The 26,567-nt window shown below is 45.5% G+C and overlaps 1 protein-coding gene across 2 annotated transcripts in view; it reads right to left on the reverse strand.

Annotated features, from left to right (window-relative positions):
• Window positions 1-3,915: 3,915 nt before the first annotated feature.
• LOC119163070 (DNA-binding protein RFX6) overlaps window positions 3,916-26,567 on the reverse strand; it is a 283,694-nt gene continuing 261,042 nt past the window's right edge. Inside the window, exons 1-16 of one of the 2 annotated variants that reach the window (XM_075882090.1) lie at window positions 16,196-16,379; window positions 15,595-15,718; window positions 14,657-14,718; window positions 14,436-14,513; window positions 13,322-13,352; window positions 13,153-13,257; window positions 12,345-12,422; window positions 11,632-11,745; window positions 10,339-10,388; window positions 10,159-10,253; window positions 10,024-10,082; window positions 9,817-9,949; window positions 8,367-8,458; window positions 7,415-7,538; window positions 5,942-6,064; window positions 3,916-4,047 (exon numbers count right to left, since the gene is read on the reverse strand). In XM_075882090.1, coding sequence (XP_075738205.1) covers window positions 3,986-4,047; window positions 5,942-6,064; window positions 7,415-7,538; window positions 8,367-8,458; window positions 9,817-9,949; window positions 10,024-10,082; window positions 10,159-10,253; window positions 10,339-10,388; window positions 11,632-11,745; window positions 12,345-12,422; window positions 13,153-13,257; window positions 13,322-13,352; window positions 14,436-14,513; window positions 14,657-14,718; window positions 15,595-15,718; window positions 16,196-16,281 — 1,416 coding nt within the window. In that variant the 5' untranslated portion in view covers window positions 16,282-16,379 and the 3' untranslated portion in view covers window positions 3,916-3,985. Of the gene's footprint in view, window positions 4,048-5,941; window positions 6,065-7,414; window positions 7,539-8,366; window positions 8,459-9,816; window positions 9,950-10,023; window positions 10,083-10,158; window positions 10,254-10,338; window positions 10,389-11,631; window positions 11,746-12,344; window positions 12,423-13,152; window positions 13,258-13,321; window positions 13,353-14,435; window positions 14,514-14,656; window positions 14,719-15,594; window positions 15,719-16,195; window positions 16,380-26,567 lie in introns of those variants that run through there. The other variant, XM_075882089.1, reaches the window with a different exon arrangement.

Genomic DNA, 26,567 nt, shown 5'->3' on the forward strand with positions numbered 1-26,567 from the left:
AAAACCGTGATCTATCACTGCAGCGAACCATCTTATAGTCGCACTCAGTGCTTTTTACACAGCCCGGGCATCATCCCTCCAAATACTCGCCAACGAGCCACGGAATTTTTTATTTTCTCTCTCCGGCATATTACCCACCTTGGAACTAAAATCTTCTGGACAGACGAAATTCGGTATCTGTGTTCTCCTTGGTTCCATCACCCCTCTGTCCGCCTACCGTTTCTATATTCAATAAACTTCCTCCGATCACAGACTGCACAACGCCCCTTGCTCCCACACTCCGTGTCTATAAACAGATGGCTTATGCACCTCCTGTGCATCTGGTTCAGCTTTCGTCATCACCAACCATACGCAGCAGGTTTAAAAGGTAGCAACGTTCTCAGTCGTCAATGATTCCAGTACCTCCATTTCCAAATTATAGCAATTTACGAAGCATTATTATATATCAAGGGATCTCGTCCCTCCTCTTCAGTTCACTTACACACCGATTTCCAGTCACTGCTCGCCAAACTCTGTAACATCTCCAACGACGATGGATGCATTGGCCCTCAGGTTACTTCTCCATGATGTTGTTTCCTTCGGTACAACCACAGGCCACATTCACGCCCCTGAGCGCATGATAATTCTAGGTAATGTATTGCCAGACCATTTGGACTCCGTTGCGGCAATTCATAGAGTCCTCCGTTTCGCTGGATTTTCAACGTGCTCGATCAAAGCTAAATCCAAAACAATCCTCAGATCTCAGTGGCAAAATAATTTTTTTTCATTCCATTCCATCTAAGTGTTATACCAATTGGCAATGCGAGGGCGCTGGGACTTCAGTCTACAACTGGATCCCTTGACTATACAGAATACACAAATAATGATTTCCACCACACAGAACCTTTCCACGTCTGCTCGCAGGGGTCTCAAATTCATCTCCGGCTGCTCTACCATTTAGCACTTCTATTATCTTGCGCCCCTAACCAACAAGCACAGCGCGCATTATTACAGCAAGAAATTTTCATGGGAGCATCTGTTACTATTATCAATCACCCCTCCACGCCCCCGATGCACACCTCTATCACACTTCTTCGCTTATCATCCGAAATCTCTATCACTCCCATACACATCACCTTTTGTATTATTTCGAGTTATTTTAAGCGTCATCTTGGGCATCTGCCTCAGTTGCGCAGAAAGCAACTAAAGCACTGCTACTTTACTTAAAGTCAACAAACTTGAGCGACCGCCTGTAGACTGTGTGTGCTCACCGAGTGTGATCGTGATTGTGTGTACCTTCTCATCTCTCTGCAACCTCTTTTCTCCCCTTTATCCCTTCCCCAGTGCAGGGTAGCAAACCGGATGTGCCTCTGGTTAACCTCCCTGCCTTTCCTTGCATCTTTATTTCTCTCTCTCTCTCCCCTGCGGTACAAAGCGATGGCGTCACCGGGTCAAAGCTCACCTTATCCGCCATCATTATCATATATAGCACCCTCATTCACGACTTAAATGACCCTCCACTTCCTACAAAACGTTCTCAACGGACATTTTTAGCTCACTCACTGCTCAACACATTTTTCTTTAGTGGCAGTACATGGGCTGCAAGAACCACCTCTCTACTCATTGGCTTCCGGCAACCATCTCTACTGCAGTCTCCAACGTGCACCTGTTGCTGTTCTACGCTCGGAGCCCACCAGACGGATCCTACCAGAAGTTCCTAGCACTCCTACGTGCCGAGCCCACTCCCTCTTCTATGTCTAATTAGATACATTTTTGTTGCACCAATAAACGGCAGACTGGCACTTCACGTACCCATAATGTTAAAAGTGCCCCCCCCCCCCCCCTAACATACCACTGCCCAAAAACCCCATTTCCTTTCTTTGGCGTACGCAGGCGACGCCACGTCATCGGTACATGTCGCACTTCTTCATTCGCTACCAATCTCTTTCCCGGTATTCATTCTTTTTCAAACCCTGCGCATATTTTTTTTCCCCTTCTTGAAACGTGGCTTCTCTTTGAAATCATAGCCTTGGCAGAACTACCCTCATAATTGATCGTAAATTGACTTCAACCCGTCACACCTATTGGTGGTGCCGGTCACCCCCTCTTTTATTTATGTTCATGTTCACACCGGGGGACTAAATAAGGCAAAGTAGCGTTAGCAAGCTTCGAGCAATACAACTAGCCAACAGCAGGTTTACTTGCTCGACTTTGTTTGCACGTACGATTCGTAATTTCATATCAAGCTATATTCATTACAAGACCACGAGTACAAGGTACAAACAGTGCGCTTTGTCGAATTATGGAGTTGAGCTCGCCAGAACGATGGCAGATAATGTAAAACGCCATGATGGAAAAGGGTTTCACTTGAATATCTAAACAATAATCACTTAATGAATTGTTTCTTGTGATAACCATGGTAAATAGAATGCATACTGACCCATTCAATAACAACGCATGAGTGAACCATAAATAAAAGACACACAGATGCACACACAATATCAAGGTTACTACGCTACAAGTAATTCTAATAGCACTGGGTAGCATACCGGATACTAGCCTCTGGTTAACGTCCCTGCCTCCCTTTTCTTCCTCGTTTCTCTTAATAGCACTGTTAAAGCAAAAAAAAAAATGGGCGCGGGGGGGGGGGGGGGAGTTTTCATCACGATAAAAACAACTCCCCCCACCCCACCCTTTGAGCACGTTCTTATAGCATTAGGTACATGATGAGTATCTGTTGCAATAAACGACATTACGCGTAGTGCTTCAATGTGGTCGTAACAAATGGCGCATATTCAGAACAAACTCTGCAATTCTCATTATGACTGCACGTTACATGTCCACGGAGAAGGCTCTAGACCTTAATGAAGCGCAGAACTCCACTCATTACGAGACACTACGATGCACTACAGCTCTGCGCGCTCTGCGCGCTCTGCGCGTAGGCAGTGCGCACGCATCGTGGCGGCATCGAACGGCACGTAGGAGAAACAACGTCGCGTTTTCTGCAGCCTTTGAGATGCGTCCATCTTTGCTTCTACGCAGTCCCGCATTACCGTGCCCAAAGCACGGCTGCTCGATGGATACGCACGAGGAGGTGCGGTTTTACTATAGTTTTCATCAAGCGGCCGAGCCCAAACACGGCGGTCCCGCAGACGAAAGCACTGCGAGCTCCACCATCGCAAGAAAAGAAATCACTTGGCCTCCGAAATAACAATCACCCAAGCAGGGCAGCGCCAGGCAGAGCACGTTTTGAATCTCAGAGGCCGAGTGTCCAACGCACCGCGTGGTATGGACGTTGGGCGCGCGTTCGCAGTGATGGCGCAACATGCATGTGTTACCGTATCGCAAGGTTGCAAGTTTGAGATCTTGTCCCAACACGGGGATTGACAACCTTCCAGAATGCGACTCGATAGGTTGGTGGAAATAAAAAGATCACAAATTGTAGTGACACCAATCGGACATTAATTTCAAAGTTTAAGAACGAATCATAACATTTGAATAGGCGCGAAATGTCGCAGTAAACGGCATGGGGAGCAAATTGGTGAACAGGACAAGAGTGGTGAAGGCATTGATATTACTAGAACGTAGTTAACTGTTATTCAGTGGCATCACATCGTGTGTAGTGTTTAAAACTGCCGTTTCCGTGTTAGACACTGTATGTGTACTTGTGGAATATTTTATGCATGTGTGGCGAGAAAGTTAACTCTGACAAACGACAAATGAAGTTACAATTTATGTTATATAAGCGGCAGTACCAATGCAACACTAAGTTTTGTTGCTTTTTTTACTATTTACTTTTTCTAAATGTCACGATGAAGGTTAACTTTTGTTTGATATATTTCCTACTACTACGATGACCTTTATGCAGGAGCGTTGATGTTCATTCCAGCGTCACGACTTGATGGCTGGACACGTTGATCTGAAGAGACAGCGTGATTATATTTATCGGAGTTGCACGTTTATTTATACCAACAACACTGGTGAAGGGAACCTGTGGGATACCAGTTCAGCATGCACGCTGAAAAACCAGAGCCGCGTACGACGCTGCCATTCTGGTGCGCACAGCATCTGTAGCAGCAGCGAAGACATTGAAAAAGGAACATTAAAGCAACACACCCTACAAGACAACTAACTGTCTAAAGTTGCTAAGCTTATATTAACCGGACAAGTGTCTGTCTGGAAAAAAAAAAAAACATTTAGCCTAGAAAGCACTCGGTTCAGAAAACCGTGAGAGGAGCAGTGCGCTTGTACTGGGGAAAAATTGCACGAACAAATAAAGCGCTAATTACTATTACGTCATGAATAAGTGTCAGTGATACCTGTGTGAAAGTACCACAACATTGTACAGGACGGAATACGCGGAATTCAGCTGTCTTTGTTTTTTTACCGTTGATAATCCAGCGTGCATTCCCGTGTTACCAATTTTGCTAGAAATCCAGCGTGGATTCCCGTGTTACCAATTTAGCTAGAATGCCAGAGATACAGAAAAGGTATACAACTTGTCTTGTATTCACAATAGAATGTGCTCAACTTCCGAAGTGCCACGGGATTCCCGATATGTCCAGCGTCTTCTCCTTGGGAAAAAATGGACGCTCCGGTAGTACTGTGTAACGAATAAAAACGCTGTCCAATTATAGGAAACATCCACTCTTTTTCTTCTTCATTAAAACTACATACATTGTATTTTCTTTCCTTTGTCGCCCTTCCGTTTCTCTTGGGAATTTCTGTCCTGAATACGCCTCTTGGCTTCGCAACGTAACATGCAAGCGCCATAGATGTGCCGGCAGAACTCTGTCAATAAAGAGTTCTCTCTCTCTTCTTCTCTCTGTCCATTTGTCATTTTTTTTTGCGTAAACCCTTCAATATGAAATATTGGAGGGTTAGGTGGAGGGTTATTGAAATAACCCTCCAAAATGAAATATTGGAGGGTTATTGAGGCCCCGATATACTACTTTTCTGAATAGCACTGTTTTTCCCCGTGTGCACGCGCAGAACATCCAAATCAGGAGGCGCTACAATTGAAAATTTGCACCTGGTATACAAATTCACTAGTCTTGTGGGAATATTCGGGCACTTCCAATATTTGAACTGTATTGGACAGCAAGAGGCAGTGGGGATGTTGCTAGAAGAGAAGAGACCGACGGGTTGCTCATGAAGCTTTTGTTCGGGTGCATTCCTGTACGTTACGTCTCGCTGCTCTACGCTACCATCTGACGACTTTGTTCCCTAGAACGTCTCATAATTTTGGTGGAGGTGCTGTATTACAGTAGTAGAGTGCTTTAATTCGCTTCCACTCGAATTTAAATTACCGGAAATTTAGGAAGTATTCAAAATGAACGAGTCGGTGTACATTAATCTGTATATAACACGTTGTAAAGATGCTTTCACTGCAGTAAACAAATGCTATGCACAAAGTACACATGTCCAGGGAAAATTTGCACTGCCGCGAAGCGCCGCTGTAAGGATCATGGGAGATGCCTTTGACCTACAGAGGGCGCAGTCAAGATGATGATGATGAACATGTTTCTCTCACATCGATTCATCATTCACTATTAGGTTCAAAAACTTGTTATACCGGCTTATACACTCTAAGTACAGAAACTTTTAATATGTGGCGTATTTTACAGGTTATCACTTGCATTCTACCGAAAGTCAAATCCTGCTGTTATTCAAAGTTGCTTTCCTTTCCTTCGAACGAAGAATAATGACATTTGCACTGAATGAATAAAACATTTGCACATGCCTTGTTTGCATTTAAAAAAATATTGTGAAGGTTACTTTTGTATGACGAATACGAACATTGTTCTTCATTTTATGTGAGATACACTATTCCAATTAAATTCGAGATTATTAGACCAAATCTCTAATTGCTTCGAGTTCACTTCGAGACTAAAATTTACTATTCACGCAAGCCTGACATTCACAACGGGCGAAACCAGCGCACGCCGTCCTTCTTTCTTACCTGGATCTTTGGCGCACGTTAGCAGTTTCTCTCGCCTTTGGTGCCTGGCTTCCTTGCCAACGGACGTCTCGAAGGCGAGTAGCATGTACTCCTCTATCATGACGCGCAACATGTGGACATGACCTGCAAACGCACGCGTTCCGAAGTACGGGTAAGTCACTCGAGACTCCAACGTTCACGCTATTGGCGTTCGTTGGTGTACGTCACCGTTAGTTCTCAGTATTCCCTTCGCCGCATTGCGCATTCACGCAGAGTGGTGGGGGGAACATTAAGAACTAGCGGTAATGTACGCAACGCTTTTTAGGGGCGAAGCTCCTTAGGGCGTGGGCTGTGCGTCCCCTGTAGCCTGTATGTAGCCACCTCTAGTTTAGTTCTTGCAGTGTTCACTAGATGGCGGTACCGTCTCCTGTATGTGGCCACCTCTCGTTTAGTTCTTGTAGTGTTTACTAGGTGGTGGTACTTGTAGCTGATGATGAAAAGATGCAAGATGTTATAAACTAGAAAGCGGTACTTGTAGTTGATGAAAGACGCGATATCTTATAAAATAGGAATGATGTCACATATGGCGCGTGTCATTGGTTGAAGGCAATCGTTCGATTTAGTGCGGCGACGTAAGCTAGGGGGAGCGATGTAATAAAATCGAGTGGGCAAAATGTACAGAGGATTCATGGTTTACCAGGTTTACCTCCGGAGCTTCGCCCACTCATCATCATTCACTTCGTGGATATGGCGGAATTTTTTTTTATATTCCCCGCAGGGTGTGTTTGCAAAGTGTTCAATTTGCTCTGTATAGATGTGCTTACAAGATACGCGGCCATTCCCCTCCAACCCTAACCAATTCAGGGGGGGGGGGGGCAGTGAAGCAACCCTGCTCAGCTGGCACGACTTTTACGTCCAAGAAGCCTTAGTCGAGCGCGCTTGAGCGGTTAGCCCCACTGGAGCCCCAAACTGGGAACACCAATTCGTATTTGTAAGGAACAGTCCCTAACGGGCTGGTCTCGGCACACCTGTCACTCTGCAGCAAGTCAAATAAATGTTTTAACCGCCACCACCACCCACACAATATCTGTGGTTCTAAATCACACGCGCGCATTACAAACAATATGGCGTGGCTTGAAGGCGAAAGCCTTAGGTGCCCATCAAACGCGAAAATTGACCACCGGTGGCGTCTCACGACATGACGTCACCGGATGACTCGATCATGATGTCACATAACGTAACGTCACACGCTGACGTAAACACATGACATCGTGGCCGAAGGTGGGCCGATCAAGGAGGCAGTGCAAAGCCACGTTAGCTGCAGAAAACATCAATGCATCGATTGAGAAGAAAAATATATCTTTAGACTTCAAGCCGCTTTAGGCGAACATATAAAAGACTCTGTCTTCTTCTTCAGATTTTTTCCTGATATATGGACACATATATTTAGAGATCCCTGCAAGAAGAAAATAGAATTGTATTTCAACAACTTACCGAAGCTCTGTGCCCGGCACAAGGTCAAGTGCCGCATAATGGCCGAGAAAAGCAGCATCCAGGAAAGCATGAAGTCCTTGTATACAACGCTACGACTGTGCGTCGTGCCACTATGTCTTCCTTCCTGTAGTCGATATTCCAGAAAGCACACAACATAGTCATTTGCAAACAAGCATAAACACTTCGACAGAAATAAAATGACAGCAATGGGAACTGCGCGAGCATCCACATTTCATAATATCGAATTATCCTTTATATATGATTATTTTCAAACACGGCACTACTTGAATGTTACTGCGTAAAAAATATACAGCTACACCGAAAGAACTAGCCTGGAAGTCTTCATACATTGAATATCGAGGAGTGACAAACGCGCGTGGAAGTTGGCTTCTCCTAAAAAAATAAGCTGGCTTTTATTTTTACGAAAGGTGGCTTTTCCGCATGCATTTGGGAGAGCAAGCGGTGTGATTAAGAGGGTGACGGGCGGGGCGAGTGAAAACTACTACTTGTAATCGCAAGTTTTTTTTCCAATAATTCCTCGTTGTGTGTGCTCCTGTTGAGTGCGGTCGCCGATAGCTTATAAGAAAAAAAAAAGTCGAACGAACATCGTTTGTCACTCGTACATGTCCACGATGTATGTATTAAAAAAAAAATCTGAAAGCAGTCTTTTTTGACGCACTATGTTCACATCGATAGCACATTTTCTAGCATATATACTGCCCCCCGGTCACAAACAGTGGAAAATGAAAGCAAAAACAAAACTAAGAAACAAATTTTCACGTATTGCTGTGAAGACGTCTTTTTTGTAGTATCGAAAAGTCATGCCGTGAAGCCACCCTCCGTACAAAAATACGGTTTTTGAAGTTTTATTTTTTGCGTGTTCGGTATACGCGGACTTGATAGTGCTAACGTCACGAGCAACAAGCGCGAGTGTGCAGAAGTGATGACTCACGGTGGCGGCGTTGTCGAGAGCCATGTCCATCCATTCAGTCAAGTCTTCAACCGAGGCGTGCTTCTTTAACAGTGAGAGCAATTCGGCAACACCTGCAAGTTGATGTCATCGTTCGAAGTACTAGTCCACTGAACGATCTAAATGTGGTGGTCTTATTCAATGCGGAACACGGCCATTAATAAGGAATGTCATCATCATCATCATCACCCTCATCAGCCTGACTACGTCCAATGCAGGACAAAGACCTCTCCCATGTTCCGCCAGTTAACCCGGTCCTGCGCTTGCTGCTGCCAATTTATGCCCGCTAACTTCTTAATCTCATCTGCCCACCTAACCTTCTGTCTCCCCCTAACCCGCTTCCCTTCTCTGGGAATCCAGTTAGTTACCCTTAATGACCAGCGGTTATCCTGTCTACGCGCTACATGCCCGGCCCATGTCCATTTCCTCTTCTTTATTTCAACTATGATATCCTTAACCCCCGTTTGTTCCCTAATCCGTTCTGCTCTCTTCTTGTCTCTTAAGGTTACACCTACCATTTTAATAAGGAATGTACAGCGATGCATTCCCTCAAACCCGGAAGCATGAAGCTCACAAATGCAGTGTCAAGACGAGCCCTATTACGTCAAAGCGTTTTCGAAGCACTCATACACAGCAAATTATTATGCAAGGCGAGACTTGTGTCTTTTCCTACTGAACCATCTTTCATTATGTTAGTTCTTACTAGTATTGCTTCTTGATTACTACGTATGAGGCTTGACGCTTAATTCTTGACTGTGCTCACCAGCTTTACCGCTGTTCAGGAAGAAGCTTATCGCAAGCTGTTGCGCACCCTCGCCACATTTTTTTTCAGTGTTGATAATATACGAACACATCACTAGATGCATAGTTTATTTTAGGGGCGAAGCTCCTTAGGGCGTGGGCTGTGCGTCCCCTGTAGCCTGTATGTAGCCACCTCTAGTTTAGTTCTTGCAGTGTTCACTAGATGGTGGTACCGTCCCCTGTATGTAGCCACCTCAAGTTTAGTTTTTGCAGTGTTCACTAGATGGCGGTACCGTCTCCTGTATGTAGCCACCTCTCGTTTAGTTCTTGTAGTGTTTACTAGATGGTGGTACTTGTAGCTGATGATGAAAAGATGCAAGATGTTATAAACTAGAAAGCGGTACTTGTAGTTGATGAAAGACGCGAGATCTTATAAATAGGAATGATGTCACATATGGCGCGTGTCATTGGTTGAAGGCAATCGTTCGATTTAGTGCGGCGACGTACGCTAGGGGGAGCGATGTAGTAAAATCGAGTGGGCAAAATGTACAGAGGATTCATGGTTTACCAGGTTTACCTCCGGAGCTTCGCCCACTCATCATCATTCACTTCGTGGATATGGCGGAATTTTTTTTGCGTGTGTACATTGACACAGCAAAAACATTTTCGCATAGCCGACGCCGCGTCTTACCCATTGCAGATGCCGTTCTGCCATTCTGAAGGCAGGCGAAGGCTTCTTCGACGGTTTCATCCATTACAAGCTTGCTCAAGTCGTCCAACATGTTTTGTGTGTAGCAGGCGTTAGATAGCACGCTCCGGCATGACTAAAATATATAAACAGAATTCGCACAGTGAGACGGTACATTGGCAAGCTTTCACAAAAAAAATCACACTCCACCTGCGCCAGCTTTGTAAATGACATTTGTCGCTTGAAAACCTTGGTCCACTCCTGGAGAACTGCGCGGAAAGAAAAAAATGACGTCTTAAGCAGCTAAATAGGTGTCGTTCATGCGGTTAATGCAAGGCCACTTACCTCTGATCTTTGTCTGAAGTAATAGCGAAGCTGGAATAACACTGCGCAGCCAGCCAGGAAGTTGACTTGTGAAGAAGCTGAGTTCCTGTTTAAAACTGACAGGTGAAAGAGAAATGAAATTACCACATCCTTAACCTCTCCTCTGTTAGTTTATGTGACTCAAATTCGCAAGAAGAGTACCTTTGCGGTAGCTCCTGAATCTCTATGGGAGTCAGAATCTCTTGCATTGCCTGGATTAAAAAAAGAAAATTTGTGCTTTTACTTGATTCTTGAGTGTTTCAGACATCTGCAACTTTTGTAATAATGCGTTGTTTGTAAATGTGAAAAACACAACACACACAGATATGAGTTCTTGCAAGAAAATAAAATGTCTTGTATTTGAATTTGATCGGCTATTCGATCGCAACACATCAGGTCAAGACTTGAATAATTTAGGTTGTAAACTAAATTTTAGATGCGGAGCATCTAATACTCGAGGCTTGTAGTGCGGCGCCGTCCGCAAGCTTCCTCCTCCTTCTTCCACCATCTGTGCATCCCTTCCTCCTCTACACACCGCGTGCGCTTCACTCCTCCACCATCTGTGCACCCTTCCTCCTCTACACACCGCGTGCGCTTCTCCTCTTCACGAACATTCGCTAGCTGTATAATGTAGCGCGCATGCGCCGTCACGATTCGAGAACATCGGCAGCTGACGCGCGCGCATGCGCCGTCGCGCTTCGAGAACATCGGCAGCTGACGCGCGCGCATGCGCCGTTGCACTTCTCCCCCTTCTCGAACATTCGACAGCTGACGCGCGCATGCACCGTCACCCACCATCTGTGCCGCGCGCGCTTCTCCCCTTCGAGAACATTCTACAATTCTCCTGATTCTCCAGTGGACGCGCATGCGCCGTCGCGCTTCGAGAACATTCAACAGCTGACAGTGCATGCGCCGTCGCACTGTGCATGCGCCGTCGCGACTCAAGGTCGGCGCTCGCTCGCTCAGTTGCCGCTCGTCGGTTGGTTTGTACGGCGCGTCAACGTCCAAGGTCGCGGTGAAATGAATTCCAACGAATCCACAAACACAATGATCGACGTCCCTTCGACCAGCGCCGCCCTTTCGCATACGTGTGTACGTGTTCACTCATTTAACACCCCCTCCTACAACCACGTTAACCAATTTAGCCATCGACCCAAGTAAGTCGCAATTTAACACCCCATTTCACAACCACGTTAACCAATTTAGCCATCGACCCAAGTAAGTCGCACTTTAACACCCCGTTAACCAATTATATGCTCCGCATCCTCCTCAGTGTTCCCCCGAGGGAAGCTGCGGGCAATTTTTTTTTTCGAAAAGCCTTATGTGGATGACGAGAAATTACACCCGCTTCCGGGTTGGTGGCCTTTGAGGGGCTACCATGTTTGTATATATGAGTTTACCTACTTTTTTGCAATTTGGTTATTAATATTCGTCAGAAAAATTCGGAAGGCTTACCGCGTAGAGGTAGTCGTCCCACACAGATACAATGTCACACACAATGACGCTGTGAAGCAACGACATGAAACCTTCCTGCAGGCTGCTCCAGAAGTGGAGTACCATACCCTGCACCTAGAATAGAGAGGCAGGACTTTTGACTGCTTGAAGCCCCATTGTAAATTACCAGAGTCATACATATATGGTGTCGGACTCACTATGGTTACAACATTAAATGATCAGGAAATAAAAGAAAGATCGTAAAGCTTAGGAGATGAAGTGAGAGACTTGAAAAAAAATAAAACGGCAAATGTACAGAACATAGCTTGCACATATGTTCTCAGCCAATCATTTTACCATGAGAATCCCATAGCAACATAACTAAATGCGGAATTATAGGTTTTTCAAAGCATCTGCATTTTTCTGTTTGTTTTAGGGATCGTGAAGGTTATTGGTAATCACTTTTTCGGGCATCACCACACGAGGCATGCTACAACACTCTGGAAGACGTAGCTATATATATATATATATATATATATATATATATATATATATATATATATATATATATATATATATATATATATATATTGAAAACTTGTGATCAAGACTGTTTCTAATAATACAGATTGGTAGAGGCTTTCATTACGATAAGTATATAAGTATTGATACTGAAGCGGGTTACACAAATGCCAACTAGAACTGAGAGGAAAATTTCAACTTCATATACTCACTGCCTTGAAGTCGGCTATCATGACGGCATCAAGAAGGCTGCAACAGTGCGCACGGTACATGGACAGGAAGCCCTCCGCCTGAAGCGAGATTGAACATGCTATAAGAACATAAGCGTCTTGACAACAGCTTGTGCGGGAGCAGCTGTTCATACCACAATGCGTAACATTACTCTCGGAGGGGTAAACGTATTGCTACTAAGACCAGGGAATAGCCTCATCGTTGAAGGCTTACTCTCGAACGTGAGTGGTTAGTGTGAGGAAAGCAGTCTTATAGAATGCGAGAAGGAAACATTGACGATAAGAAATAAACTCGAGAACAGCTCGAGGACTACCTAGCTTGCAATGTAACGAAGAACCGTATATATATAAATGTGAAAGATAGGAAGGCAACAGAGTGCGTCCGAGCACAAATAGTAGTGGCCGATATCTCAGCAATTAATGAAAGCAAAAGTGTACCTCTGCTGGTCACGTCAAGAGAGGGACACATGGACAGTTAGAGCGTCGGAATGGATACCAAGAGATCAGAAGGGCGGCGGAGGATGCCAAGTAGATGGGCGAAAGGACGAAATTAAAACATCAGAATGCATAAAATAGAATAGGCTACCGCAGGCCATAGTGGGTTGTACATTATTGGGAGACGCCTTCGTCCGGCACAGGACGTAAGATAGGTTGATGATGTCGACGACGATGGCGATCATGAGAATGGTGATGAAATCAGTGATTGCCGTATGAAGCGGGCATGTAAGTCAAAAACTCTACATTTCCCCTAAAGACATTGCAAAGCGAAGCGTTTTGTTTGCTCTCGTACCCTTGTCCAATCGACAGTCACGGTAGAACTCAAATCTCGAACGTCAGGAATGAACTCCCATTTCTTGCGGCTTGTGCAAGGCGCTGGTTGTTTGATATGCTCTTCCTGTTATATACATAAAAAAAGGATTTATTTCGTGCTGTTGTAGCAAGGAGAATTTGATTCTTACCTCGATGCACTTGACCTTCTGACCCGAGAACCTTAAAGAAAGCGAAGAGCGTGTCATTGCAGTGAAGCTATACCATACAATCACGGTATCTCTGAAAGTCAGAAATACAGTTCACACTACTTACAAAGGTGACGACGCATTGTCTACTGCCTGTATCGTTAGGTTCAAACAAAAGGGATACTGCTATGTTCGTTGTATATTAAACAGTAATTCCCATAACTGAGTTGTTTCAGTACGTATGTTTAGCATTAACCATTCCAAAGTCATACTCAGCATGTTTCAGCAAAGCTTTCAGAAAAAAAACAAAAAACACTGTTGGGCAATGAACATCACCGGTTATCAGATAATCAAACAAACAAGATAAACCTATGTGTGACTACTAAAGTATAAATCAAACAGGGTTACACTCAATGCTTTCTGTGGTGACATAACACCATACAACTGAGCTAATTCAGACGTCTTGGACTGGATGAATCATTTATGCTTACAAGTTGTCGAAAATAATCAAGGGACAACAGAAAGCGACCACCATTGTCACTGTTGACCAGCACAAGACCGCACTTCTATCGAAAATACGGCCAGTTTTAAAGTGATTATTAGAGCACTTTTATTTCAAATAAACTATCCTCCATAAGTAAAAAAGAAGATATGCAAAATCGACATTAGTGTAAGGGGAGATGGTTCAGTGTGCATCTCTGCATCCATTATGTCAGAAAAAAGACTAAGGTTCGCAAGACCGCTATGTTTGAACACGCTTCGTATAAGCAGTCCAAAAATACAATAAACGGGCTCTGCCACTGTTTATACCATTGTATTTTGGACTGGTCATCACAGCTAACACCGACCCACCGTCTGCCGATGAACTTTTGTACTGGTTATATGTACACAGTGCGTGTTTTGAGTAAAGGCGCACTGCACAGATTACGAAAATTGCGAGGCGTCGTTTTGAAATATGCTCAAAATTAGGCAGACCTGGACAGTTGCCTACGCAAACTTGATTTATGGCCGTGCATGGACCCAAATTCGTCGATTCATACCGACGTTGACTCGACGCTCTCGACAGGTAAAAACACAAGGCTATCTAAAAGCAACGTTTGTTCATTGCGATCATTACCTTGTAATGTCTTTGCCGCAGTATGCCTGATCGTAGTAGAAGGACGTCGGCTTCAGGCCTATACCGTAATAGTGGTACCTGAACGAACCCAGGAGATTTCTTTTGTCATTAGCATCAAATTTCTTGCCAAACGCAGATAATCAGTAATGTATAAAGCATGCATGTAGAGAGATGTCATGAACTCAAAGACATATGCATGCACTGCTGCCTAACAGACTCACCTCGACTGCCCCCTCGTTCCGAGCCTCCTGGTTGTAACTGCCGGGAACTTCTGTCGTATGAGCTGCACAGAAGTTGAAATGATTACAATAAAAACGTTGTGGTTTTATGTCTCTAATCCACGATATATTAATAGGTGAAACCGTAATGGGCGGCTCCACAAGTTTCTACCACGGAAGTTTTTTTAACGTGCGTCGACATCTAAGCACACAGGATCGACCGTTTCGCCTCCAACTAAATGCGGTCGCCACGGCCGGGATTCTATCCCGCGCCCTTCGAGATCAGGGAAAGCGAAATAATGATGAAATGTTTGTGCAGATAGAAATACGACAGCGCACGTACCCTTTTAGTCGAAAATTGGTCTTCTAGAACATAGAAGCTTTTCTTTTCCCCTTTTAAGGCAGTCGCAATCAAGAGCTGCCCTAAAACATAATTTTCGGCCTCTCGCGTTTTTGGGATCGAAGTTAGAACACGAAACACAAACTTCGTATTTTCGTTGCCTTGGACACTGTTTCTTCTTCGGGGCAAAAACGAGTCTGAAAAACTGAAACAAATGACTCAAATTACCTGCAGCTTAGCTTCATGGATTTACCGATAGCAGTGCGAGCGTTGACCAAGTGCAAAGCGCTTTAGCATGAGTGAGAGAGAAATGTTTAGGAAAGCTGATGGCGTCAAATGTGCTTGAAGGTTTTGCTGCTTCACATAAAATAACGGAAATGATAAGGCCCAGAAATTTGAAGAGAGCACCACAATAGCGGAAAAAAGTGGAAAAGATAAGTTCTAAAGTTGACTAAAGTAGTCAATATATAACACACCATATAAAGAGATCGTTTTCAGATTTCGGTTCATACATGGCAATACATCGCTATATTGAAAACTATGACTAATAAAAGAAGAAAGGAAAGCTAGGCAATCGTTAACTTTGGGCAACTCTGCCAACCTTGCCGAATGCCGCAGCTCCCATGGGTGGTTTCGAGCTCCTGCGGCAGTGGTCGAGGTAATGCTGGTACAAGGTGCACCGGGGTAAGCACACGCCTGGCGACTCGATGTAGTTGGCTGACACCCTGCGGTTTGTAGTTGACCATCAGTGCACATATACGCACAACAGATTGCAGCAGTTATTAATGCGGTAACGAACAGAAGTAATATCACATTCGCAATGATTCGCACAGTACCTATCGTAAACGTTTTTATCATACTCTTTGCAAACTAAATGAGTGTGATTCTTGGGCAATATTGATTTCAAACGATGTATGTATCATAGGTCCGAGTTCGCACAGAACGCTTTCATGTGAGCACCATGGATTGCCACAGAAAATATGGCATGCTTGTGGGGAGACCTAGGGACGTAACCGGTTCGTAGAGGTATACCATTTGGTTTCGAGACACACGGCGATTCTCCTGCACCCAGATTCTTCTCCACCGTGTTGTTACGGTTAGATGCAACCTCGTGCCATCGTGTTGAGTGTACGCAAACGTAAGCACGCACACAAGCAAAAAAAAAAAATCACACGCATGCTGGGAATTAATAAATTCCTTACCATTCCAAAGTGTCCTTGCTGCGAAGATCACATTCCACGACTCTACGTTTCCTCACTGTCTTCTGTTTCTTTGCATCATTCATCATTGCCAACAATCGAACGTGGAAGGAACATGGGGTTTCAATTATCGAGAGAAATGTGGCAGTGTTAGGGTCAGCGGTACTCCGGACCTTGGCTAGGGCTAGTAGAGAACTCACGGAGGGAAAGAAGTCCGCGTTACTGTGGAGCCGGAGTTACTTGGGCAAAAGCAGCGACCACCTTTGATGTCCGCTGAGAAACATGCGTTGCTTCCGGCGGCCGCTCCCTTTGATCTTCTGCCGCTTCGCAGATAACGCTATCGCATCTTGCCACAGCAGTCCATTAAGAAGAACAACGAGGCGCGCTTTCAGCAAAACCAACGAGAAACTCGGTGTGTCACATCGCAAACGACCGCGCCTACATACGCGCCTCAGTAAATACGCCCGTTTGGTGTCCGACGTTCTGGCGGACATGCGTAAATATATAGGCCGCGGTGATGCCAACTTGGCAAACCTAGAGCCGCGGATTCTGTATTGTGAGAAGTCCTCGAAAGCGTTAGGCCAGTCCGCCACAAAGCTAAACCTAATCCTGAATTCACATCTGCATCTCTGCGAATGCTGGAACCTGGGGCGTAGCGAAAACGTTTTTGAAGGGGCGGGGTCAGGGACGGAGTGTAATTTAATTGCCTTTTATGTATGTTCGTGTATATGCACCCAAACAATTATGTATGCGTGTATATATATAAGAACTGCATATACAACCAATTTGATGCCAATAGGATTGTTAATAGGTACATGAGTATTAGTAACACCAGACACGATAAGCTGATATGAAGCGCTGGTGCTCGCGAGGATGATAGCCTTGGACACGCAGGGGTGTTTTATTCGCCGTTCAGGAATACATCACTGCGACTGAACAATTTTCTTGCTAAATTGTGGGCTCACAACTTTTTTTATCTTCAAATTCGCAATAGGCACTTCAAATCATAATTAAATAACTTGCGTTTTAGGAATGAAGCACCTTATAATCGGTCAATCCCCTCGTTTGGGTACGAGCCATCTGCAGAGGGATACAACAACAGCAACAACAACAACAACAACAACAACAACAACAACAACAACAACAACAACACTGCCACACAAATCGACTACAGCACACGGTGCCCAACTACAATTGACGTTCACCCGACGTTACGGAAGAATCAAAAGAATACATACATAAGTTTATAAAATCAGATAGTCAGCACTGCAACCACAATATACGTCTCACGAACATTAGTGCCTACTTGAAAGGCAGTTCCGAGGCCTGGCGTGACTCTATTGTAAAATGCTTCATTGCCATGCAGAATGCTTGGATTTGATTCCTGCTGGGCCCCTGACATTAATTATTTGCATTCGTACAGTCAACGCTACCAATGTGAGATTTTTCTTAAAGCTCATGCGTTAAAATTGTTCATGTGTGTTCTCCTCGTTCCTGGGCTGATACCAAGTGTCAATGACCTGTGGCACATACCCGCCAGACAGTGGCACATACCCGCCCGTGGGTATGTGCCACTGTCTGGCGGGAAGTGTTTGACGACGTACGCGACGGGATTGTGACATTATTCATGTCCTGACCAGCGCGTCATATTCGTCGGGGTGACCACGATACCACTCGGGGTGACCACAAGAGAAACGTACGCGGCTAGATAGATAGATACATAGATAGACAAATACGCAGATAGACTCGAAGAGTGCTTAGAGTACGCAAAGGAATGCTGCGCATTTAAAAATCTGCGACAGAAACTAGTCAATTTGAGGTCATAGGCATATATGATTGGCAGCCGGAGCCATGCGTTTAACCCCATGAGAAACGTACAGGACATCAAAACATTTGATGCAGTAACACAATGACAGTTCGGTGCTGTGTACCAGTAATCTTAGAGTTCGACTGAATACACGCTGATTTTCTGCGTACAACTGCCAGATGGCGGTAGGTTATGTTTCCCACTGTCCGCTTGAAAGTTCTACGCATTCTACCAAGCGGAAGCGACCCAGTGGTATTTGACAGAGTTGGTCAGATACCACAAGTTTGTAAGCATAAGGATAACGTTACCGAGACCACTAGCTTAAACAGTACTGTGTCACCGATTGCATGGAAGAGCGTGCTCGGTACACCCCCGATCTCGGACGCCACGGTCGTAGACGAGTGCTTGCAAGCTTTCTCCATAGGATGCGCTACCTGTTCAGAGCCCCTCAGCCACGATGATGGAAGCGGGAAAAAAGATTGTCTCAAAAAAAAATTGCCCGCAGCTTCCCTCGGGGGAACACTGAGGAGCATGCGGAGCATATAATTGGTTAACGGGGTGTTAAAGTGCGACTTACTTGGGTCGATGGCTAAATTGGTTAACGTGGTTGTGAAATGGGGTGTTAAATTGCGACTTACTTGGGTCGATGGCTAAATTGGTTAACGTGGTTGTAGGAGGGGGTGTTAAATGAGTGAACACGTACACACGTATGCGAAAGGGCGGCGCTGGTCGAAGGGACGTCGATCATTGTGTTTGTGGATTCGTTGGAATTCATTTCACCGCGACCTTGGACGTCGACGCGCCGTACAAACCAACCGACGAGCGGCAACTGAGCGAGCGAGCGCCGACCTTGAGTATATATACAGCGCGAGGGCGCATGCACTGTCAGCTGTTGAATGTTCTCGAAGCGCGACGCCACATGCGCGTCCACTGGAGAATCAGGAGAATTGTAGATGTCGAACGCGGTGTGTAGAGGAGAAAGGGTGCGCAGATGGTGGAGGAGTGAAGCGCGCGCGGTGTGTAGAGGAGGAAGGGATGCACAGATGGTGGAAGAGTGGGCGACGGCGCGACGGCGCATGCGCGCGCGTCTGCTGTCGAATGTTCGAGAAGCGGTGTGGACGGCGCGGACGGCGCGGACGGCGCACTACAAGGCGCGAGTATAAGATGCTCCGCATCTAAAAAAGAACGCTTTTCCTAAACTTTCGTTCAGGAATGCCGGATCATTTGAGAATAAAGAGGGCAGGAGTGTTCTACAGGCACAATTTTGAAAAAACAAATTTGGGGCTTAAGTCCTAAAAGCACGATATTATTATGATGAACGCCGTAGAGGAGGGCCTCGGAAATTTTGACCACACGGGCGTCTAGTATTTCGAGTCCATCGAAATGCGGCCACCGCAATCAAAACTCGATATTCTTTTTTAAGGAAGGCGATCGAGTGTTAAAGAATAATGACCACCGAATAAAGAAGGGAATGCCTATAAAAATAATACACGTATGCATATAGCTTGGCAAGCAACCCGGGCGTAGCCAGAAATTTTTTTCGAAATGTGATTCGATTCCGTTCATGTATGTTCATGCGTGCATTTGTACCTGTGCGCATGCACATACGAAATAAATGTTTCAGCGGGGTGGGGCGGAGTAGGGGGTTGAGCGAGCCAGCCAAACCAATAGCCCTGGCCACTGAAATGATAATCAGTCAGTAATTGTATTCAAGCACATGTCACCCGCAAAATTGGGTTTCCCCTGCAATACTGGGGCCGATATCAAAACAATTTTGTTGCATTTGAAAAAGAGAATTCTGAAAAAGACGTCACCCGCCGTCATGGTCTAAGTATTTTGGATCTGGACTGCTCATGAGAAGGTCGCAGGATCGAAGCCCGGCCGTGGCGGCACGCTAAAGAACACCACATGCACGGTCAATTCCGGAGCCCTCCGCTACGGCGTACGTCATAACCATATCATGGTTTTGGGATGCTAAACCCCACAATTATTCTCTAATGACACCTCTATAGCGCCAGGAATGATACTTTTGGCAAGAGCATTTGAAACCTAAGGCATTTTCGCAAGCCCCGTACTTCGATATATGGTTTTACTGGGGTAATTAGGACCAAAGTGATGGCATAAATAAAAAGCGCCTCTGCGACATCCACGGGTATTTAAAGACTTCAGCGCAATGTAATTACCATAATCGGTGCAATGGACGACAATGAAAACAACTGCGACGTTCTCACGCGTCACCGGCGTAACCATATAGGGGATGAGGGTTAACCGAGCCCCTCAATCTTACATGTTTATATATACAGGAACACATACAAACACCACGCAAGAATGTATATAAAGGGTCGGTGAACCCACGCCCCACCATGGTGGTCTAGTGGCTAAGGTACTCGGCTGCTGACCCGCAGGTCGCAGGTTTGAATCCCGGCTGCGGCGGCTGCATTTCCGATGGAGGCGGCGATGTTGTAGGCCTGTGTGCTCAGATTTCGGTGCACGTTAAAGAACCCCAGGTGGTCAAAATTTCCGGAGCCCTCCACTACGGCGTCTCTCGTAGTCATACGGTGGTTTTGGGACGTTAAACCCCACATATCATCATCATCGTTGAACCCACATAGCCTTCCTGAAATTTTTATTTTCGCTGTGGGGGATCGGTACCCTCAGTGCTGGCTATACGCCAGTGCTTGGAAGCATTGATGCGTATGATATGTATCACTCAGCGCAATAAAACTAGACTCAAATGACGTCAATGCCGTCATAGTGCGTGACAAGCAAAATTACAGAGTGACAAATTATTGCGCAACAAATATCATCTCATGCCACTACGTGTCACTCATAATTCGTAAGATATACAGGCGTTAAACATGAAGGCATCCCATTTTCCAGTAACATGCGACAGTAATGGAATGGGGGGAAGGGAGTGATTTTAAATGAAAAGAAGAGAAAAGTGAGTCCCGTAACTGTCTCTCAGGGAGAGGACGCCTGAACAGTAGCTCACGAGGGATGGGGGTGGAGAAGGGATTAAAAGGATAGGATTAAAAGGTAAAGAGATAGAGAGAAAGGACTGAGAGAGCAAGGCACAGGGACAGCGAACGACGGAAGTAAGGAGAAGACAGGAAAAATGGACATGGTTGCACTGAGTCCGAGGACGGGGCACCATTGGCGAGAGCTCTTGCCGGCGTCAGGAGATGGTGTAGGGCAAGTCCAGTAGGCCAGAGCTGCGCTGTCGTCGAAGATCGGCGTCAGGAGATGGCGTAGGGACATCCTAGTCGACCAGAGCTACGCTGACGTTGGAGATCCTGAGGGCACAACCGGTCGGCACGAAATCCATCGAGCGAGTCCACGTGCGTGTGTACGTGCATGCGCATGTGTGTTCACTGCATGACAATTTATGTTTATCTTCCCGTTAATGCATCTGCACGCGGGTTCTTCCAGCCTTTCATGCGTCACAAACCCTACAGCATCCATGCGTCTTTTAGAGCCGTTCCGCGTGATTGCATGATTCGACTAACCCATTTGCAATATTCTCGGTCTCGTGCTTCCAGTTCTTGACGGAATCGCCCTCGCACTACCAATCACTAGCATCCTGTTTAGCTCAACTAGTAGAACAATCACCCCAAAAGGACAGTAATCACGCGTTCGATCCCCAAATGAGAACAAGTTTTCCTTGAACTAGAAGCTTTCCTTTCTCAGCAATATCTATGGATTCACTCTTGGCTTGGCGCTACGAACGGGTGGTTGTCATTATCCCTTTTAGAAGCATTCCGCCACCTTGCGGTATCCCGCCGAACTGATTTGCAATGCCTCTGACAGATCGGTATACATGTTGTGGGCGTCAAACGACCTAGAGGCGTGCCTATATACGTACTGCTGCATGCAACATCGCGGGAAAGCAGATGATACGGGGGCAATCATTTCGCTTAGAAGCCCCTGCCGGCGCGCGAGCTGCGTATATACATTACTCCAAGACGCAACGCGGTCGGGAAGTCGACTGTCAAGTGACCATGCAGACGTTGCACTTTCACAGTGCAGTGTAGGGACAACGATGCGGCTTGAATAACGATGCTCGTCTCGAAAAAGAAAGCGCGCATCTGAGGACGTAAACATGGAATACAGATTAACAACACCCGTGTCCCCGGGTGGGTCTCTTCTCACGGTTCAAACCGGTCGGCCTCATATACACGAGTGGTTGTTCTTCGTGGCGGCAAAAAAAAAAAACGGTTAGTCTTAAAACGCTTTTCTTTTGTCGCATGCATCGTGCCACGCTTACTTTACCATACATAATAGCCTCCTTTGATATAGGGTTTCGGTGGAATTGCGTGTACATGAAGAAAAGGTCACGCCACCTGCTTGAGAAAGCTGTTCTGCAGCTCGCTAACACACCAGCAAACACTTTGGTTGGCATTTCCTGGTTACGTTCGCAGCAAGGGAATTAGCGGAGTGCTTCGTCCGACTTAACGGTATTAAGATTTGCCAGTTATCTCATCAATAAAGAGAAAACACCACTAATACGTCATTATCATAGTCATAAGAAGAAATCGAAGTAGATTTCTGCATTAGTTGTCACCGTTGCAACGGCAAAAAAAATGAAGTGCGAGAAAAGATGACAGAATAACATCAATTAAACAGAGAACCTTAGCTCATGTCCACCGAGAAAACGAGGGCATGTACGTTCATTGGCCAAGCTGACACCGGAGAGTAAAGGAAATAGTCCGGAAACCTGGGCGTCGCTATCCTGATATATAGCTACGTAATTCACAGAGAAACTTAGGTGGACAGAGAAGATTAGGAAGTTGCTGGGGATAAAGTGGCAGCAGCAAGCACAGGACCGAGTTGACTGGCGGAACATGGCAGATGCCTTTGCCCTGCAGTGGACGTAGTCAGGCTGCTGCTGCTGCTGCTGCTAATGATGATGATGATGAATTCACAGAGCGTGGCATAAAGTTAGTACTAGCCGGGGAAGCATAAACGGTAATATATATATATATATATATATATATATATATATATATATATATATATATATATATATATATATATATATATATATATATATATATATATATATATATATATATATATATATATATAATTTTCTGGGTTTCACACGCCAGAACCACGCTCTAATTGGGTGTTCTGGATTATTTTGACCAGTTCTTAACGTGTACATAAATATCAGCCCACAAATGTCCTTGCATTTTGTCCCATGGGAATGTGGCCGCCGAGGTAGATAATCAGACGCATGATCACGAGCTCAGTGGAAACGGTAATTCAATTAGCGCGTGTACGTAAGTATACATGAGCGCATTCGACCTATCATGTATATACCGCGTTCCTTTTCGCGCACAGTATAGGCGTACGGCCCTGTGTCTTTCCCTCATTTCAAGCAGTGATATCATCCTCCTACACCACCTTTAAGGTGAAGTTGCCGTTAAACATTATCAAAATAGCAATTTCTCTTCTTCCCGTGAAGAACCATCCGAGCTGGAAGCATGCGGTGCACGCCTCCACACAACCGCGAAATTGCACTGTCATTATGCGCGGCGTATCAGCGCACGCACAGCGCCACGCGGCGGAGCCGTCCTTATTGCATACACCTCGCTCGCGCACATTTAGTCGTCAAGGCAGGATTTTCACTTGGCTTCAAATTAGAGGACAGCGAAACACATTTCCCAGGTGATGCAATGCGGCGCCGCATTCTCACGCAAGACTACGCTATAGGCTGGGTTCCCCCGTGCGTTCTGCGAAAAGGTGCCGCTGGAAAGGCACTGAAAGGCAATGCGAGGAACGCACAGGCGCTGCGCGTGGGGTCGATTCTCTGCGACTGTCGTTACAAGCAATCCATCATCTTGAAAGGAAAGCGAGACCTGTGTGCCAAACACTCGTCTCACATCCTCCCTTCATTTGCCCTTGAGTCAACACAAAATAGAAAAAGAGACGGACCCTGAGATTTCTCTGCGCGCGCTCCAAGCTGCAGTGTTTCGGTTTATCTTTGTGCTGTAATGAGTGCCAGTCTCATCGAGTGTTCAGTGTCAAGCACTGCTTACTGTGGCACGGTCTGTGGTTCACTGGGCTCTCCTCCACTGCAGAGGTCAAAGAACTCCGCTTCCTGCGCAGACGACGTCGCCGAAAGCGAGTCGAGGATGTTTGCCGCGCCTGGATACTTCCGAACCTTCCGTTTGAGATGGGTTGGCGCATTGTTTGACAGATAGCCTGTGGAAATAGAGCGAGAATTATTCGTCTAGATACGAAGACGCCATGAGAAAGCAGTCGCCGAAGAAAAGGTCATTAGACGTTATGCAGAGAAGCAGGCAGAACGACATGATCTGAGCTAGCATACTTCTCAACAGCTATCGAGTAAATTATGAAGTAAACTTTCGCAAGCATCTTATACTTCGCAGTAATAGGAATTGTGATGCTTGGATTTGACGTCTCAAAACCACCACATGATTATCAAGGACGCAGTACTGGAGGCTTCCGGGAGCTTTGACCTTCTGGTGTTATTTAATGTGCGCCTAAATCTAAGCACACAGGCTTCTAGTATTTCACCTCCATCTGATCCAGACGACATCACAGCTGACATCGGAATTGTGTATTTGGATGATTTAGGAGCAGGTTGTACCTGCAAACATCTTGAAGAATTCGGGCTTGCGTGGCGGGCTCTGATGCGGTCAGCGTGCGTAAATCACACTGCCTGCGGCACTTTCAGCAGATACAGGAGGAGACTGATAACCTGTGTTGCGACGCGATCTCCCCACGACATGATTGCTTCGCCTCGCACAGTCTTCGCCCCCAAAGCGTCCTACACAGCAAAACACCGAGAACCGCGCGCGACATATCCTTTTGCACTTTGGTACGTCGCTGCTGCTTCCACATGAACAATCATAAATCTGGTTTCAGCAACGAAAGCTTTACTTGTGGATATCTTTTCAAAAATAACTCCCATAACTCATTAGATAGCTCTCCAAGCAATTCCGAAGTGAGTGTTTCTGGTAACTGGCTTTGTCCTGCAATATATGCTATGATAGCGCTAGCTTGGTAGTCTACAATAACTTGCAATAGCAAAAAGACCTGCAAAACTAGTCTGTATTGCAATAGTCTGCAATAGCTGAAGGACCAGTAGTTGGAGTTTATCAGGTTTGATCAACCTCGATCACCAAACCACGCATTTGATTTATTGGTATGTGGGGTTTAAAGTCCCAAAACCACCATATGATTATGAGAGACGCCATAGTGGAGGGCTCCGAAAGTTTTGACCACCTAAACTAAGCATCTGAGCTCTACTCATAGCTCGTCGCGCCGTAGATGAAATAGTATGCTTCAGAGCCCACTGAAGGCCATCCATTTAGAATGAAATGCGTTACGCAAGACAAGGCCGGACGACGTCTTGTGGCTCACGCCACATCACCCAATTTGAGGGGCATGCTATCAAACAGCAAGTATAGACACATGAAATGTTCGTTGGCCTCTACAATAGGCCATAGAAGACCAGAGAGAGGGCGTCAGCCACTTAAACATGTCTCTCCTTTTGTATATTATATTTGTAAGCTGCCAGGGTAATTGCCCATTTTTGCATTCGAGCGGCACAAAGCACCGGCACAGGCATGCCGTAGCCCAATATTCCGAGCAGTGGCTAATGGTGTGTATAAGAATCAGTAAAATATTTTAAACCCAAGCATCAGAGCTAATGCATCGCGCTCACACTGAGCATAGAATTTCTCTGCTGGCGCCATTGTTGCAAGTGCCACTGGCTTCTCGTCTCTTTCTGCGATCACATGAAAAATGACAGCACCATACCCATATGATGAAGCAACACATGACATAGAAATTCGTTTCGCTACATCGTAAAAAAAGCAAGCACAATGCACTTCGCAAAAAGCAGTTTTGTATAGAAGCCAAAGCTTTGCTGCACTCCCGTGTGTACGACAACTCTTCACCCTCGCACTACAGACGGTACAATAGTTGTGCCACGCAGGAGAGGTTACTTAAGAACTTTGCATAAAAGGTTAACAAGCTCATTTAAGCCTCTAGCTCTGTTTGACTATATAGGGCTCTGGCGTGTACTGTGACCGTCTTTATCTTTTCTTTTGTGGGATACAATAATAACGAGGAATAACAAAAAATGACGCCAAGAAAAGCATAGCCTACGTTATTAAAACTAATTGCAATGTAAATGTGAAGAAAGAAAAGTGAACGAGAAGATAACTTGCCACCGGCAAGGAGCGAGCCAGAGACCTTTGAATAATGTGTTCGATGCTATGCTAACTGAGATAAGGCGACGGTAATCTCTTAGTCCACATTATAGGGTGTACATAAGAATTCAAACGTGGGAGCGTCAGTGAACGCCGAAAGCAGCCATTATGGGGCGTGTGGAACACTATTTTTTTTTTCAACCTTTTAGCGTCCCGTAGCACAAGATCTCATTACGAGCTGCCAGCTCGTAATATAATCACGTGCTACTTTAAAGTAAGCAAGTAACTTATAGTAAGATGAACACCGTGTACTATTCATTGCTGGCGTTTTATGCGCCAATACAACGATATGATGATGATGCTCGCCGTATATAGTGTAGGT

Source organism: Rhipicephalus microplus, chromosome 2 (assembly GCF_043290135.1).
Source record: "Rhipicephalus microplus isolate Deutch F79 chromosome 2, USDA_Rmic, whole genome shotgun sequence".
NCBI lineage: Eukaryota > Metazoa > Arthropoda > Arachnida > Ixodida > Ixodidae > Rhipicephalus > Rhipicephalus microplus.